We start from the raw sequence: 18,629 nt of genomic DNA on the forward strand, positions 1-18,629 counted from the left end.
CCAATGACTGTTTATCACTCACACATGGAGTTCTGTCTGCACCAAATTTTTCAACTGTGCGGGGGGGGGGGGGGGGGGGGCATTGATAACAGCAATCAACTCGTAGAAGCCCAATGCTGCAGCAAACAGAAATGCAACCTGCACAGTGCTGGCCACCGTTGGTGGGACCATGACAATTGTTTGAAGTTTTAAGAGCTGATTTTGAAAAAAAATATTTTGTTTTTCACATTTTTCACGTAACGTAATTTTTTGATATTTATTAAATATTTTGTCACCCACCAGACAGGACTTAATAAAGATCTGGGTTTTCTAGCCCATTATAAACCATAACATTCTACTGCTTTGTTACCCTCTTATCTATCATCCATCTTTCCCTGTCTCTCATCCACCCAGCTCCCATGTTTCTCACCTTACCCACACCACCCTCTTCCTATGAGACTGTCATTGGAATTAGAGAGTTGCACGGGGACAGAAATCCAACCCGTCCCCGCCCATCCCCACTGGAATCCAACCCGTACCAATTCGTCCCCGTAGGAAATCTAACCCATCCCCTATGGGGAATCTAAACCATCCCCACCCGTCCCCGCAGGGAACCTTACCAATCCCTGCCTGTCCCTGCAAGAATTTAACCTCTCCTCACCCAGTCCCACAAGAATTTAATGGTAAATTTTTTAAAAATTCCTGTCAGCTCTCTCAGTCTCTGGGTTTGAGCCGCAGCACTGCAGGCAAGGAAGGAACGGAAGTTGGAACACTCTGGTGCGCACATGTAAGACTTCTCTGATTCACTGACTGGCACTGTGTGCTGAGAGGTCACCACATGCACACGCCAGTAGGTCAGGTGACATTTAATGCTGGTGCCTATGTCACAGCTGAGGTCTGCGCATCAGCCCGGGAGCAGAGAGGATTAATAGTAACACAGTAAATGACAGCAGATAAAAACCGGATCGGTCCATCCAGTCTGCCCAATAGTCACAATCATTATCAATTCATGATTAAATCAGCAATGAATGTGATATTATGGTCTTTCTGTGGCGTTTCTGGGACATAGACCATAGAAGTCCACCTGGCCCTATCCTTATGTTCCAACTGCTGGAGTTGCCCTCAAAGCCCACTCCAGCCTATTCATCTTCTCATTTGCGGGGCACAGACCGTAAAAGTCTGTCCTCATGTTCCAGCCACTAAAGTTGCTGTCTAGACCCTTTCCAGCCCATCGAAAACCTGATTGCCATATATGAAACACAGACCGTACAGGTCTCCCGGTATCGGCCCTAGTTCATCATAGCCAGAGTCACCAAGTGTCACGCGACACATCCACACACATGCAGCCATTTAAATTTAGGTTTTTTATAACTTCCATTTTCTAATTAGAGATCCTCTGTGTTCATCCCATGCCTTTTTGAATTCCGTCATCATTTGTGTCTCTACCACCTCCTTAATGGAGACTTTCCACATCTGTGCTGTTAAAGCAAGGAGGAGGAGGAGACAGCACTCAAAGAACTTGGTACTCGGTAGGTGAGAGGCTGGCACAAGTGCAGCATTCACTTTCACGAGAACCCCACAGGAACTGCTTCCGTCCCCACGGGATCCCCCAGAACTGCTTCTGTCCCTGCGGGAATCCCGCAGGTTCCGCGGGATTCCCGAAAACCCCATCCCCGTGCAGGTCTCTAATTGGAATGCTTTGATGTTTCACTTATATATAATGTTTATCAAATTTTGCTTATTTCTGATCTGAAGAAGGGTTACCTTCAAAATGTGTTAAGACAGTCCAACAAAAAAAAGATATCATCTTATTTTCTTTTCTCTGTTTTGCTTTATTTCTATTTATTATCTCGATATTTATTAAAATTGAATTAGGTATTTGAGCCTATGACGTAAATATTCTTCATGTCAATGTTTAATAATCATCGGCAGGGGGGTTTGAGTTTTTTGCCTTCCTTGATGAAAGTGTGTTTTGAGACCTTGATTCATGCTTTCTATATTGTATGTGTCCGCCAAGTACTCACTGTTCCCCAATTTAAACCCTCAATTTTATCAATAATTTTTATTACTCTAATCACTAGGTATAAACCCTATTACAATGTAACATAAAGTGCCCAGAGTATTCCAAACAACCCCTCCCCCTCTTTCTCACTCACACTCATGCACAATCGATATTTTCATTGTTGTCATCATACCAAACATTTCCTTAGGAAACCTTATGTATGGTATGATGACAACAATGAAAATATCGATTGTGCACGAGTGTGAGTGAGAAAGAGGGGGAGGGGTTGTTTGGAATACTCTGGGCACTTTATGTTACACTAGTAACGAAGGCCCGTTTCAAATCGCAATGAAACGGGCGCTAGCAAGGCTCCCCTCCGTCCCTTTGTGTCTCCGTGTGTCGCCGGCCCCCCCTGCAGCCTCCATGCGAGAGCTATAGTGCAGTACAACGTTGGAGCTGAGAATGTGCTCCGCCCTCAACGTCATAACGTTTGATGCGAGGGTGGGGCCCACAGACTGTGATTTTCTGTGGCTTCAGAGCTTCGGACTTACGAACCTGGCTTCAGTAACGTCAGTGCAAATAGAACGTTGAGGGTGAGGTTTATATATATAGATTGTAATAGGGTTTATACCTAGTGATTAGAGTAATAACAGTTATTGATAAAATTGAGTGTTTAAATTGGGGAACAGTGAGTACTTGGTGGACACATTGAGTAATCGTACTCTGGTTTAAAACAAAATTCCCCTCATAGGTTAACGTGTTATTTCTATATTGTATGACAGATTTTTTTTTCTCTGTCCCACTTGAGGCCAACCACACTAGTTTTATCGATTTTATCGGGTCACATCATTTACTCCTGTATTCTTGAGGTATCAAGTTTCACTGAGTAAGTTACCAGCATTCTGAGGAATAAATCCATCTATATTAGCATATCTCATGTGTCTTACCTAAATACTTTGGCAAAAGCGAAGTCAAATTTAACTATTAATCTGGCAATTCATCAGCTCTAAACTGATGAGCTAAGAAACCACAAATCAAATTGTTGTAATCAATACTGCATGATAATTTTCTCTATAAATTATCAAATACAATACATTTTAATATCTCTCCGGGGAAGTCTAGAAGTTAATTAGGGCTAACAAGGAGTGGCCTAGTGGTTAGGGTGGTGGACTTTGGTCCTGGGGAACTGAGTTTGATTCCCACTTCAGGCACAGGCAGCTCCTTGTGACTCTGGGCAAGTCACTTAACCCTCCATTGCCCCATGTAAGCCGCATTGAGCCTGCCATGAGTGGGAAAGCGCAGGGTACAAATGTAACAAAAATAAAATAGATACTATTGGAAATTCTACATGGAATGTTGCTATTCCACTAGGAACATTCCAAGTAGAAGGAGGCTGCGCAGGCTTCTGTTTCTGTGAGTCTGACGTCCTGCACGTACGTACGTGCAGGACGTCAGACTCACAGAAGCCTGCACGGCCACATTGGTGATCTGCAAGGGCCGACTTCTAGTGGAATAGCAACATTCCATGTAGAATCTCAAATAGTAGCAACAGTGGAGGAGTGGCCTAGTGGTTAGGGTGGTGGACTTTGGTCCTGAGGAACTGAGTTTGATTCCCACTTCAGGCACAGGCAGCGCCTTGTGACTCTGGGCAAGTCACTTAACCCTCCATTGCCCCATGTAAGCCGCATTGAGCCTGCCACGAGTAGCAGGAAAGCGCGGGGTACAAATGTAACAAAAACAACATAAAGTTGTTCAGAACGTCACATAGAAATGAATTTATCTATTTCACTGCAACTACAATTTGTTTTCTTTTTAATAAAGATGTTATTAATATGCACAACAAAAATAAGTTTAATAGAAGAATAAATATACTTTTTTTTATATGAACACGCATATTTTACAACACCCCATAGCACTATGGGAAATCAAGATCCTTCTTAAAAAGAAGAGTTAAGTCAGTGTTACAATAAAGCTTTAGAATTTCAAAAATCCATTGGGTGCATCCTGGCAGAAAAAACTCAGCAACTGCCACGTTCTTCAGTTCAAAGTCCAGGTGTAGGCCCGTAATACTTGCTCGAGTTAATAAATTATCTTTGTTTTCTATTCCTCTTATTGCACCTAGTGAAGAAGAGGTCAGGATGGTCTCAATGTGCCTGAGACGTAGGATGCTATTGCCAGAGAGATACAGCTTGTTAAAGTTGGCGGTGAGAATCTTCTTTGAGCGGAACTCTTGTCTGGATGCCAGCGCCGGTGATCCAGTCGATTAGAAAACCAAATGGGAGGCTCGACCGTGATGTAGCCGTTGATGATCCTGATGTGGGAGGGCAACGTGGTTGTACTGAAAGAGATAGAAAAAAGAAACAAGACATGAAGCAAGCGGACGTGGCCATGGACGTCAAAGTTAGACATTTGGGAAGAGTGCGAGCTGGTTTCCGGAACAGTCTTCACGGATCCACAGAAGTGAGTGATTCCTTGAGAAAACCGATTACTTACTTAGGGGGGCAGTTCTATAAATGGCGACGCCTTTTAGGTTCTTCGATGCCGTACGGTGACAGCCTATTCAATGTCATCTCAATTCTGTTACACCGCGAGTGCAACCTAGCATCAGCATGACTTACAATATCCCCCTAATTCTATGAAAGCTACCAAAAATTGTGTGCGCATAATTTAGGCACTCACCCAATTTGCATGTGCAATTTAACTGAATAATGATCTAATTAGCGATAATAATTAGCTTAACAAGCAATTTTTCACACTAATTAGATTTAATTGGCATTTACACGCATAAATTTAGACAATGGGAGTGGCACCTAAAATTTATGTGTGATCTGAAAAAGGAAGCGTGGAAATGGTAGGGTCATGGGCGTAATGGGTCATTCCTAAAATTAACACGTGTTGTAGTAGAATAACGGGGATATAACGGGGAATAACAGCGGAGGAGTGGCCTAGTGGTGGACTTTGGTCCTGGGGAACTGAGGAACTGAGTTTGATTCCCGGCACAGGCAGCTCCTTGTGACTGGGCAAGTCACTTAACCCTCCATTGCCTGCCGCATTGAGCCTGCCATGAGTGGGAAAGCGCAGGGTACAAATGTAACAAAAATTAAAAAAATATACGCCTAATTTAGGCATGTACATTTACACCACATGTTAGTTGGTGCAAATGTCTGTGCCTAGTGGTAAGCGCAATTCTATAAACCATGCCTAAATTTAAGCCTGGTTTATAGGATAGACGTAAGCGCAATTCTATAAACCATGCCCTACTTTAAGCCCGGTTTATAGGATAGTGCTCTTTTTGGTGATGATTTTTTTTGATGCCATATACTAGATTCTATATATCATGCCTAAAAAATCAGCGCTGAATTGGAATACGCCTAAATGTATTCTATAAAGTACACCTTAATTTAGACATATTTTATAGAATAAGCCTTAGTTTCCATGTGGTTTATAGAGTACAACGAGTGCCTGTCTGCACGACTACATTTAGTCACGGGCAGTTACACCAAGTAAAACTTGGTGTAAATCCTGAGCCTAAATTAGGCGCAGACAGGGTGTATTCTATAACAATGCGCATATCCTTTAGAAATGCCTGTGTCCCACCCATTCCACACCCATGGCCCATGCCCCCTTTCCACACTGCGATTTAGAATTTACGCGCATCACGTTCGACACTTTTGTGTGTAAATTCTAATTAATGCCAATTAGTGTCACTAATTACTTGTTGATTGGAAATTATCAGCGCTGAGTGGCTTGTTAAGTAGTCAAGTTGTGTGTGCAAATACACAGTATGACTGGATCTGTGCATGCCACTTAAGTCGCACTATATAGAATCCAGGCCAATGTGCCTGCAGTTACCCCAGTCATAGATCTGGCACCACTAAAGGCGCTAAATGGAGTAAGGGTGTGTGTATCTTACAATATTTTGCAAGTCACATGTATAAGTGGCAGCTCCACCCCTGCCCCTCTCATGCTCCACCCATGAGAACGCCCCCTTTGCATTTATAAATGCAATTCTATAAATGGTGCCCAAAGTTAGCACATAATTAGACACACAGTTAGGTCAGTTACATGTGTAAGCTAATTGCTTTAACAGGCGATAACTATTAATAATTGGCCTTAAATGTTAATTGACAGAAATTATCTGTTACAGGCATAACTGATCTATGCCCTATTATTCTATAGAAACCTTTCCCATGATCTGTCCTGAACCACCCATGAGCCTCCAATTTCCGCCCTTCCCTTGTTAAAAACCCAATTATTGGCATGAATTGGCTAATTATTCAATCGGTATGCATGTGCAGTTTGGGCATGTGCCCAATTTTGCACTGCATCTCAAAGTGCCCACTATAGAATTACATAAGTACATAAGTATTGCCATACTGGGAAAGACCAAAGGTCAATCGAGCCCAGCATCCTGTTTCCAGCAGTGGCCAATCCAGGTCACAAATACCCGGCACTCTACATCTTGGTATCTAACTTTAGGCAAACCAGAAGATCAACCACCAAGGTGGAGGAACCAGAAACACTACGAGCATAGGAAGACAACCAAGGGAGTAGTGTGGACGAAACTTCCAAAAAATTAAGGGTTGATGAAGGATGTCAAACAAAAAGGGTTTTTTTTGTCAACAAACATTAATTGACTCGACAGAGCCATGTTTCGGCGCTGAAAAGCGCCCGTCTCAGTGTGATCAGTATTTTGTGGCGTCTTTTGGAACTATACCAGGTTTTCCACCAGTGTACTCACACAGCCTTTTCAACATTACATACTCCTGAGGTAGGCGCTTTTTAGCGCCAAAATACGGCTCTGTGTCAAGAGTCATTTAGTGTTTGTTGACGAATAAAACCCTTCTTGTTTGACATCCTTTGTCTCTCCCGAGTTTGTTGGAAGTGTCGTTTCTCCACACTACTCCCTTGCCTAACTTTAGGCATCATTTACTGCATCTACTTCATGCTTCTTATACAAACCCTTATAGAATAGAGCATCGTAAGTTCGCTGATACTTTTGTGCATAGGTGACACTTGGATACTTCAAAGAGTGTTATTTGAAAACTGGTAGAACCATGCCCGTTTCCTCAACAATGAAACAGGTCCTAGGAAGGCTGTCATGTAAGCTTTTTTTCTCTCTTTCCCCTGCCCTCCCGTCCCATGTCCAGCAATTCTTTCCTTCCCTCCCCTCCATGTCCAGCGATTCTTCCCTTCCCTCCCCTCCACATCCAACGATTCTCCTCTTCCCTGCCCTCCCATCCGTGTCCTGCGATTTTCTCCTCTACTGTACTCCCATCCCATCCATCAATTCTCCTCTGCCCTGCCTTCCCCTCCCCTTCCCTTCCTCCCTCCCCTCGATGTCCTGCGATTCTCTCCTCCCCTCGATTTGTACCTGAACGTTCTCTGGCTGGTTGGCGCTGGCTTCCATCCCGTTCGTAACATCCCTCCTGACGTCAGCTCGCCTCCAGCGTTCCCTTCCCTTATTGTTCTGCCCTCTGACGTCATTACGTCTTGACGCGAGGGCGGGACAGTGAGGGGGAATGGAACGCTGGAGGCTGGCTGACGTCAGGACATGTTAGGAACCCAGGCAGCCAGACAGCGATGGAACGTTGGAGGTGCAAATTATTATATAGGATGATGACTTCATTCGCTTATGATACATCTGTTTATAAAGAAGAGTCTCTTATTGTATTTCAAGGCAGAAATGCTACGGTGACATCCATGAAATTGCTACAATTACATTAGATGTATTCATGCGGCCATACCACTCATCTCTGCATGCACTCATTTCCTGCAGTAACATCAAAAGTCCAACAAAACATTTTAGAAAATGATTGGTTTGTAAAATATAACATCTATAAACTCACAGCACTCTGCACATTTGCTGTCAATCATCCTTTCAACTGAAGGAAAAGTTGAGAGAAACAACTCTAATGGTGCCGTGATGCAATAAATAGTAAAAAAATGCAGACATTTTAACGTACTTTCTAAAAATACACTGAAATCATCTAGTAATAAAATCACAGATCTGCCAAAATTCAAGAGCTTCTGGGTTTCTTACCCTTCAGCATTTAGAAAAGGGAGCGCAGCAGATTTAATTATGGTTACTTTATAAGGAAAAACAGCTCTGCAGTGTGGGTTGAGTTGCAGACATTGGTGTAATCCAATAGGACATTCTGACTACGACAGAGACAATATATTAGCTTTGATTTCCCATCCAAAACAAGCCATGATGACAGAACTACTAAGAGCAGCATCTAGGACACACCATCTCTCTATATAAAAGGCAAAACCAACGTTCTATGAAGCCTCCAGCCGGAAGTGTGAAGGGGGCGAGATATCCGGTTTCCCTATGAGTGTCTGCCCCGCCCTCTCTGTAACACAGTCAGTGAAGGAAAACAGCAGAGCACGAAATCAAATCGCTGGCTCTGTAACAGTGAAGGACTCAGAGGGGGGAGGGGAGAGAGGCCAGAGGGCAGGGACACACACACTCCCACATGCACACAGAAGAAAACATTGCTAGCCCCCGTTTCATTTGCATCAGAAACGGGGCTTTTTTACTATCTCTCTATATAAAAGGCAACACCAACGTTCTATGAAGCCTCCAGCCGGAAGTGTGAAGGGGGCGAGATATCCGGTTTCCCTATGAGTGTCTGCCCCGCCCTCTCTGTAACACAGTCAGTGAAGGAAAACAGCAGAGCACGAAATCAAATCGCTGGCTCTGTAACAGTGAAGGACTCAGAGGGGGGAGGGGAGAGAGGCCAGAGGGCAGGGACACACACACTCCCACATGCACACAGAAGAAAACATTGCTAGCCCCCGTTTCATTTGCATCAGAAACGGGGCTTTTTTACTAGTATTTTAGTAAAGCTCATTTTAATACAATGAAGCTGGGTCCCAAGGCCATAGAGATCAGCAAAGAGTCAGATATAGCAGGCCAACAATGCAGCACATAATGGCATGTGATGTGCACATCTATTCTATCTATCTCTCTATATAAAACGCACCTCCAACGTTCTAAAAGTGAAGGGGGTGAGATCGCTTTGTGTCTGCCCCGCCCACGCGTCAAACGTGATGACGTCGAGGGCGGAGCAATGACACTCAACCAATCGCATCGCTCTGCCCTCAACGTCATCAAGTTTGACGCGAGGGACGAGCACACATCGAACACGCACGTTGCTAGGGACTTTTGGAGGCTTCAAAACAAGTACACCACTTCCCCTCGCCACCTCCCCCCCCCCCAAGGTCGCCTATTCAGTTCGACGCTTCCACTCTCCAAACGCCTGCGAGCGAGGTCGCTGCTCCCCCCCCCCCCGAGGTTGCCGTTTCACATATCCACCCTCCCCCCTCAAAGATCGCCGCTAATCTTAACAATAACAAAAAAAAAAAAACGAAACACACACAGCCTTCAGCCATTGGCTGTCTGCGCTGCAGCCCCTCACGGACTTCAAAACAACTTCCTGGTACCTGCGCTCCTACGGACACAGGGGGAGGAAGAGGAACACACACACACACACACTCTCTCTCTCTCTCGGGGGGGGGGGGAGGGTGGCCTGGAACTTGGAAGGTGACTGGGGCGGTGAGAAGAGGGGAAAGAACAGCGGCACGGTAGGGGGAGGGGAATGCACCACCTGCTTGAAACACACACACTCTTTCAAACACACACACTCTCTCCCTCAATCACTCACACTCAAAGTCTACATATATCAAACGCACACTCACATTCTTACACACACACTCATTCTAACACACACAGCCTCACTCTGTCACACACACTCGCACATTCACTCAGTCTCTCTCACACACACACTCTCACAATGAAAACCATGCTAGCGCCCGTTTCATTGGTCTCAGAAACGGGCCTTTTTTTACTAGTATATATATAATTCGCACCTCCAACGTTCTGAAGCTGACTCCGTGGCAGCGTGGCAGTGAAGCCGTGTAGTGTTCGTAGGGTTTGTAATCGCACTCCCGATCACTGCCCCGCCCTCAAGGGAACTCTGGTTTCGCTTCTGTTTCTGAAGTTCCTGTGGTCCCGCCCTTCTGCAAACAGAAAATGAGGGCGGGACCAGAGGAACAGCTGAAACAAGCAGCGTCTGTACTTGCTGCACTTCAGTGTTGCCGGACGAGCAGGAGGTAAAACTTTTTCAACAGCAGCTGCCACGTACGAAGGGCTTGGGCACCCGCACACATCCTCTCCTTGCTGTCGGAGGCCACAGAGACAGAGGGACAGAGGCGCTGGCCGGCGGAAATGGGAGGAGGGGGGTCGCGGACATCGGAGGACGGGGGGGGGGCCTGGATAGAGGGAGGGTCCTGAGATGAGAGAGGGGGGAGGGGGTGCTGCGATGATGGGGGGGAGGGGGTCCCGAGTTGACAGGGGGGTCCTGAGATGAGGGGGGGAGGGGAGGAGGGGGGAAAAACATTAACGGCAGAAGGTCATTACCTTGCTAGCACCTGTTTCATTTCAAGGAGAAACGGGCTTTTTTTACAAGTATTTATTAAAAGCGTGGACAGTAAGAGGGTCATCTTAAAAGAGGTCACCTAAGGTGAAATTCCAAGTTGGAACCTATTTTAGGACTATTTCACGAAGACACGTGGAGGGGCGTTTCCGATATGACGTCTAAGTCCACTTGTAGACGTTTCGCCGAAAATGTCTAAAATTCTCATCCTGAACATAGCAATTTTTGAACCGGAAAGAAGTCTATTTTTTGGGGGATGGAAAAATCACTATTTTCCAGACATTCTGTTTTGCTCAGTACATACTTCTTTAGATACCATAAAAAACTGTCCTAGTGAAAAATGCACACACACACACACACACACACACACACACACACACACACACACACAAAGCCATAGAAATGACTGTTTGGCACCATTCCTAGTAAACTGACTACATAGCCATCCTAGCAGAGCAGAGGGGCAGCCTAGTGGTCAGTGCCGTGGATGTCACATAAATGGACCCACCATTAACACCCTTTTTTTATATTGTGAGCCCTCCAGGAACACCTACAAACTTACTGTACCTAACTGTAGACCATTACAAAAGCCCTGAGGTCTATAGGCATCTCTACAATGGATAGATGCAGTGGAACTAGTGTATTAATAAGGTAAATCTATACAAAACAAAATAAATTACAGTAGAACAGGTTAGTCCAGTAGAAATGTATTTTTTTTTTAAGGAGAGAATCCCTCAGAAACCTAACAGACTAAATGTCCAAGATTTACAACGGGTATAATGAAAACCGTTGATTAGTTTCTATCATGGGGATTCACTTGACTCTCCTTTTTTTATTATTTATAGTGCTCAATGCTGTGTTTCAAAATCTAGCATTTACATTTCGACCTGAATCCATGTAGACAGGCTTAATAAAAGCGCCAATATATGAATAGCAACACTTGACTTAGGTCCAACGGCGCCACCGTTTCACCTTCCAGTGGCTTCCTCAGGGACTGGCGTTGCTGTCTGTATGCGATTTTCTAGAAGAAATGAGATTCAGTCAACGGAATATAGATACAATTTAAATAGTGGATGAATATTGACGCGCTGGTGCACATACATTCAAGTTGCATTCCTCAGGAATGTGCACCAGCGCGCCAATATTCATCCACTATTTAAATTGTATCTATATTCCGTTGACTGAATCTCATTTCTTCTAGAAAATCGCATACAGACAGCAACGCCAGGTCCCTGAGGAAGCCACTCGAAGGTGAAACGGTGGCCTTCACAACTGGATAGTTTAGCTTTAGCTTGTGAGATTTCTTTGATGTCAACCAATTATTTGGTAGAAATAAGAGTTTGGTCAATCCTTCAGAATTTTTGCCAAAAAAGGCTTTATAAATCACGCAGGCAATTTTAAACTCCACTCTCTTATTCATTGGTAGCTAATGCAAGGTGACCAGCAATGGAGAGGTCCGTTCAAATTTCCCGACAAAAATGATCAGTCTTTCTTTACAATTTGGAAGATAAAGTAGTATAAAGCGAATTGCAGTAGTCCAAGTGTGGGAGTAACCTAGATTGACCAACAACCCTGAAACTGTTTTGACTAACCCCCAAATTCTATGTATGGTGCCTTGAGGCTGCCTGGCCACATTGCATTCACAACTTGATTAACAAGCCAATCAGTGCTGATTATTGGTATTTGACAACCAATTAGCACCACTAATTGGCTTTAATTAGAATTTACACACACAACTTTCTAGGCATATTCTACAATACAATGTGCATAGATTCTGATGCATGCAGTCCAAAAGGGCGTGTGGCCATGGATATGGAATGGGCGGGTTGTGAGCATTTCAAAAAACTATTTACACTTTTATGGAATACACCTGATGTGCGCCTAACTTAGGTGCAGATGTTTGGGCCTGGTTTTATGTGACCTAAATGTCTGCACCTAAATTTTAGTTGCAAGAATGGCCCGTAGCCATATTCTATAAACAAGGCCTCACTTTAGGCACAGTCTATAGAATCACACTAACGGTGTGGTTTTTCGGCACTGATTTTTAAGACGCCATTTATAGGATTTGGCTCTAAGTGAAGATCTAATTACCCTAAGTCGATGTAATTTTTTTTTTAAACTTCTTCACCAAATATTTTACTTGTGACTCAAAAATCAATTTTGAGTCTAAGAGAACACCCAGAACTCTTGACTTATTTTCAATTTTCAAAATTTCACCTGATACCGGTTTTAATTCTTTCACTGGAATGGATTAAAAATGTTGGTCTTTTCTGTGTGCTATGCCCATTTCTTGCATGGCTGTAAACTAGGCTTTATTGATATTTTAGGGCCCCACTGTAATATTTAGGGCACATCTGGGGGAAGCATATGTGTGTTGGTGGATCGTGGCTCAGTGGAGGTTCAAGAGTGCACCCTCTTATAGTTCCCCTAGCTCTCAATGTGGTCTACAGCCACTGAGGACAGCACTGCTACTCCCATTGAAGTTATTGGGAGTGGGGTAGGTGTGCAGTAGGAGCAGTGCATAGCAAAAAAGGTGCGGGTACTCAAATGCTAGGCCACCCTTCAGGGGTGGGATGATCGCTGAGGGACCCACCCCACAATAGCCAAGCCCCCTGCACCCAGTCAGAGAATCCATGACAAGGCAGAATTGGTGTGTAGAGCCTGATCTCTTTCATTAAAACTTGGGTTCCATGGGTCAAGTTTAGCAATGGAAACAGGTGCCGGTACTCAGTACCCCCTCAAAAAAAGCCCTGGGTAGGAGTAGGGGCATGGCAGGGCATATCGGGTGGCAGGTGTTTCTCTAGTGCCCATCCATCCAACCTGTTGGCCCACCCAAAAATTGCTACACCACTGTCACATGGGCAGAGTAAAGATGGAGAATGAGTGAGACTCACACACAGACACACACACACACACACCAGTCTAGGCACAAACATTTACACCAGCTCTATGGTCTATGGGGCCGATATTCAGACCACGGGAGGCAGTCCAGCTAACACCCATGGTCGGCGGTGACACCGGATATTCAATGTTGGGCTGTTTCCAGTTATTGGCGTTGAATATCCAGTTTATTTTTGGCTGGTTTAAACTAACTGGTCAAGTCAATATTCAGCTCTGGCCAGTTAAGTTTAAACGTGCCAAAAATAGGCCATTTAAGTGCTATTGAACTGGCTGGTTAAATAATGCTGAATATTTGGGGGGGGGGGGGGGGGGGGGGGGGGGGGATGTGACTATGTACCCAGTTATACTAGTATTCTGTAAAGGAAAGTAGGTACCTTTAGCATAGGTTTCACACAGGCACCCTCTAGGCACCTAAATATAGGCCTCCTTTCTAGAATTGGAAAAGAAAATTTATTTCTCTGTTTATTACCCTCCTCTCACCTACCAACACCCATCCTGTTAGAATATCAATTAAATGCTTTGATGTCCCCATGCACACCCCCACCCTCCCACTCTGTCAGACTGTCAAAGTAATGCTTTGATGTTTCTCTTATATATACTATCTGCTACCACATTTGCTTATTTCCGATCTGACGAAGAAGGGCAACCTTCGAAAGCTAATCAAGAAATGTATTAAGTTATGTCCAATAAAAAAGGTATCATCTTATTTTCTTTTCCATGTTTTATTTTGTTTGATTTCTATAGATTCTACATGGAATGTTGCTATTCCACTAGCAACATTCCATGTAGAAGTTGGCCCTTGTAGATCACCAATGTGGCCGCGCAGGCTTCTGCTTCTGTGAGTCTGACGTCCTGCACGTATGTGCAGGACGTCAGACTCACAGAAACAGAAGCCTGCGCAGCCTTCTACATGGAATGTTGCTAGTGGAATAGCAACATTCCATGTAGAATCTCCAATAGTAGCAACATTCCATGTAGAATCTGCAATGATATCTATTTTACTGTCATAGTAATGCTTGAATGTTTTCACTTATATACACTGTCAGCTAGCACATTTGCTTATTTCCGATCTGAGGAAGAAGGGCAACCTTCGAAAGCTAATCAAGAAATGTATTAAGTTATGTCCAATAAAAAAGGTATCATCTTATTTTCTTTTCCATGTTTTATTTTGTTTGATTTCTATTGATAACCTTTAAGAGTGGACTAACACGGCTACCACACCTCTCTACGTGTAGAACCCCAAAGAATAGCAAGATTCCGGAATGCTAAAGAGTGACAAGATTCCACAGCAGAATCTCAAAGAGTAGCAACGTTCCATGTAGAACCCGATCTGAGGAAGAAGGGCAACCTTCCAAAGCTAATCAAGAAATGTATTAAGTTATGTCCAGTAAAAAAGGTATCATCTTATTTTCTTTTCTATGTTTTATTTTGTTTGATTTCTATTGATAACCTTTAAGAGTGGACTAACACGGCTACCACACCTCTCTACTTTAGAATTGCCCTCAGAAAGTCCAAGTATCATGCAGTTTTTGATGACTTGCCATAGCCTGCCATTCTTTCAAGGATGTCTCGATATTGAAGGCTGATATGTCAACATTAACGGGGGCTTTAAGAAAGTATGGAAGGGGTGAAGGAAAGAGGCATCTTTCCACTGTGACTTAATGCCCTTTGCCCTACTTTGTGTCAGAGATTCATATCCCTTTTTTTCCAAGGTGGAAACCGTTTGCTACTTCTTTGAAAACAGTTGCTCGGTGCAAGGGTAAGATCTTAAAAATCCTTTCAGGTGGAAATGTGTTTTGTGTTATAACCTTGTCCAACAGGGATCTCACTTTCACTCTCAGCTGCACCTGCAATCTATCTGAGATTTTAGAAGTTAGATTTGTCTGACATGAACTATACAACAGGATTGTTTCCACGTAGGTTTTAGAAATCACTCTGACTTCCCATTTCTAAATGCCTTACTTAATGAATGGAACGCAGGACCTGAGAAGGTATCAATAGCTGAAATCATGTATGTTCTTGGGGGTTAGAGAAAGAAGTGAAGGTTACTAAAAGAAATGGTGATTTCAGATCTGTAGCTCAGAGCAAAAGTATCAAAAATAGTACTGTTCCACCCTTAGGATAAATCAGAGATAGCAAACAGGTCTTACCATAAAATGCTTCAACACGCTTTGCGGTACGCATTTTCACCTACTCTAAGTACACGTTAGACATACCCATGTGTGTGCATTCAACACCACTGGTGTTACTTTTGATAACTGGCTATGATGTACGCATGTGGTTTGCAAGCAATACAGAATGCACATCCTATTTTGGGATCTGAAAAGATTCATGCGGAAATATTACATATTTAGGAGCAATTATTGCAGAGGTATTTTATTTTATGTTTACAGTTATGTTTTCTAAATATGTTTGTGTTGTTGTATGGAATTAGAAAAGGTACAGAGAAGGCAAGAAAATGATAAAGGGGATGGGACGACTTCCCTATGAGGAAAGGCTAAAGCGGCTAGGGCTCTTCAGTTTGGAGAAAAGGCGGCTGAGGGGAGATATGATAGAGGTCTATAAAATAATGAGTGGAGTGGAATGGGTAGACGTGAATCGCTTGTTTACTCTTTCTAAAAATACTAGGACTAGGGGGCGCGCGATGAAGCTACAAAGTTTGGACTGTCGACGGAAGGACTAGAAACCTGCATCTTTATGTTTCTTTTTCTCTTTTTATTCTTTTCAACTCAAGGAACAGAAATTATACTTAAGCAGTGCTTTTTTTGAGGGGGTATTGAGTACCGGCACCTTTTCCATTGTCTGCTAAAATTGACCCAATGGACCCCAAGTTTTATTGAAAGAGCTCAGGTTCTACACAGCAATTCTGCCTTGTCATAGATTCTGTGACTGGTTGCAGGGGCTATTGTGGGGTGGGTCCCTCAGTGATCACCCCACCCCTGAAGGGTGACCTGGCATATTGAGTACCGCACCTTTTTTGCTAGAAAAAAACGCACTGTACTTAAGGGGGAAAAGTGTCTCTCTGACTATCTGGAGGTAAAAGAACTCTCTGCAAATTTAACAAAATGGGATCAAATTTGTGATGGGGAAAATTAGTGAAAGGCATAGTGGTCCTTATTTTAGAAGCTCTACTCGTGATTTACACACACACATATACCCACAGACACCCCCACTGATAAAAATAAGGACACTTCCCTACAGGTATACCCATATTCCCACAAAACAGAGACACACACAAACATACATACATATATAAAGAGAGTCAGACACAGATGGATTGGAAGTAATTCCTTGAGAATACTCTGCATCATTTCCCCACTACATTCTTCCCTCTCCCCCCAGTGCCACCTGATGCCAATCTCTGCTGGGCTGACTCTTAGTGAGTTTATTTTCTTTGTTGTGAATTGTATTTTGAACGAATTCTTAATGGTTCTTATGAACAGTGCCACCTAGTGACTGAACCGCGTAGTACGCACGTGCAGCCTCCTAGTAGTGAAGCCTTAGGAAAGAGGCACCCTGTGGTTAAACTGTACAATTCATCTTTGGAAATCTGTTGACAGTGTCATATTATCACATGTGGTTGCATTTTAATGTTCTTTCCAAACCAATGGAATATTTGGGTGCCATTCAAACCATCCCCTCCAGTCAGAGACACACAGAGACACACATATGCAGAAGTGATGGAAAGAATTGCAAGGCTCTGTGTACATTTCCCACATGTTTCTTTTTGTGACTTTAGAGGCATCTCTTACTTATCATAGAAGTATATAAAAAATTGCATCAAAAAGGAAGTACAAAATAATAATAATTAAAAAAATATCAGTGAACTCTACATTCTGTTGTGAAAGTATCTTCTTAGCCAAATTGAAAAGCAGATCGGAAGAGATATGAAAAACAAAAAGACAATGGTTACAATTTCGAGGCATTCACGTTCTCTAGAGCCTGGTCTTCACTTCCAGTCCTTGAGGGCTACCAACAGGTCAGGTTTTTAGGATACCATTAAGGAACAGGCATTCGAGAAATTTGCATATCTATCACCTCCACTGTATGCAATTTACAAGTAGTCTTGTGGTATTACCACTAGGGCTAGGACCCCTGGCAGCAGTACTGCAAATATACTGCAATATACTTTGGCAAAGTTAGACATGTACCCTCGGATTCTATATAGTGCGACTTAAGTTGTGCACGCATTTTCTGCAGAAGAAAACAAGTGGGAACTCGATTGTGGACTCCAGAAACGGAAGGGACAACCTTGATACTTTAAAGAAGATTTATTGATATAAAGACTGGATACAGCAGCGTGTTTCGGCCATTGGCCTGCTTCAGGAGTCTGTTGACGACAACAAGATAACAAAATCTCCAATGTCTTATCTTTTACAATACAAAAAACACCGAGGAAGGGTCTCACTCTGCCCTTAGTCTTCCTAAAGAGAGCTGTGCACACGGCGTCTCCCTGCAGTCTTGTAGGGTGGGGCGGGCAGACACTCGCAGAGGTGATTTCTTCCTTTCACCCTTTGGATTTCCACTGGGTGCACGCATATCTGTGTCACGCCCTCACCTTGCCGGTGATGGCGCTCCTGGGGCGCTGTCTTCTGCCGTTCTTTGAGGCCTGGGTTCCCTTCTGCGACGCTGCTTCCACCTGTTCGCCAGCAGGTGTGCACGCCCGATCGGCGTCCTCTCCCATGCTGCTTTCTCTCTCTGTCAGCGCACCTCTTCTCTTACGACGGACGCTGGCTGGGCACACTCAGCATGCTGGGTTCTCTGCCCCGCCTCTGAGCTCTGCGGATTGGCTCTGTGTGTCCTGGCTCTCTACCCTGGCTACCTATGGACTCTCCTTTGCCTCTCCTATTGGGTGTCCTCTGGTATCCCACCAACCCATGGCGGCTCTTCCTCCCAGCTGTTTCTTGTTACGGGCTGATTCCAGCACTATTTCTAGGAAATCTTTCTCTGCTTCTGGGCTTCGGCTTCTACTTTGGTAGGTGTTACTACTCTGTAGTCTGCTTCTTCTGCTGGTCCCTCGTTCCTGACTTTGCTTGTAACTGGATTACTCTTTCACCCGCTGCCTGCCTGTTGAACATTGCTTGTACCTGGATTACTCTCTCACATGCTGCCTGCCTGTTGGACATTGCTTATACCAGGACCATTCCCTTCTGTTCCCCTCTGGCCGGTTCCTCAGCACCCCTCTCCTCAGCTTCCTGTACAAGTCCTGCTGGCTGCCCGCACCTGGGGGCTCAACCTCCGAGGAATGGCAGTCACTGCAGGTGAACCTCAGGGTTGCTTGGCCGCCAAGCAGAGTACGGGGGCGT

The 18,629-nt window shown here is 44.1% G+C and overlaps 1 protein-coding gene across 2 annotated transcripts in view; it reads right to left on the reverse strand.

Moving 5' to 3' along the window:
- Positions 1–3,874: 3,874 nt before the first annotated feature.
- The window catches only part of TRABD2B (TraB domain containing 2B), a 499,500-nt gene continuing 484,745 nt past the window's right edge, over positions 3,875–18,629 (reverse strand). The window contains exon 7 of one of the 2 annotated variants that reach the window (XM_030207549.1): positions 3,875–4,319. In XM_030207549.1, the coding sequence (XP_030063409.1) occupies positions 4,115–4,319 (205 nt within the window). In that variant the 3' untranslated portion in view covers positions 3,875–4,114. The remainder of the gene's footprint in view (positions 4,320–18,629) is intronic. The other variant, XM_030207550.1, reaches the window with a different exon arrangement.

Source organism: Microcaecilia unicolor, chromosome 6 (genome assembly GCF_901765095.1).
Source record: "Microcaecilia unicolor chromosome 6, aMicUni1.1, whole genome shotgun sequence".
Classification (NCBI taxonomy): Eukaryota; Metazoa; Chordata; class Amphibia; order Gymnophiona; family Siphonopidae; genus Microcaecilia; species Microcaecilia unicolor.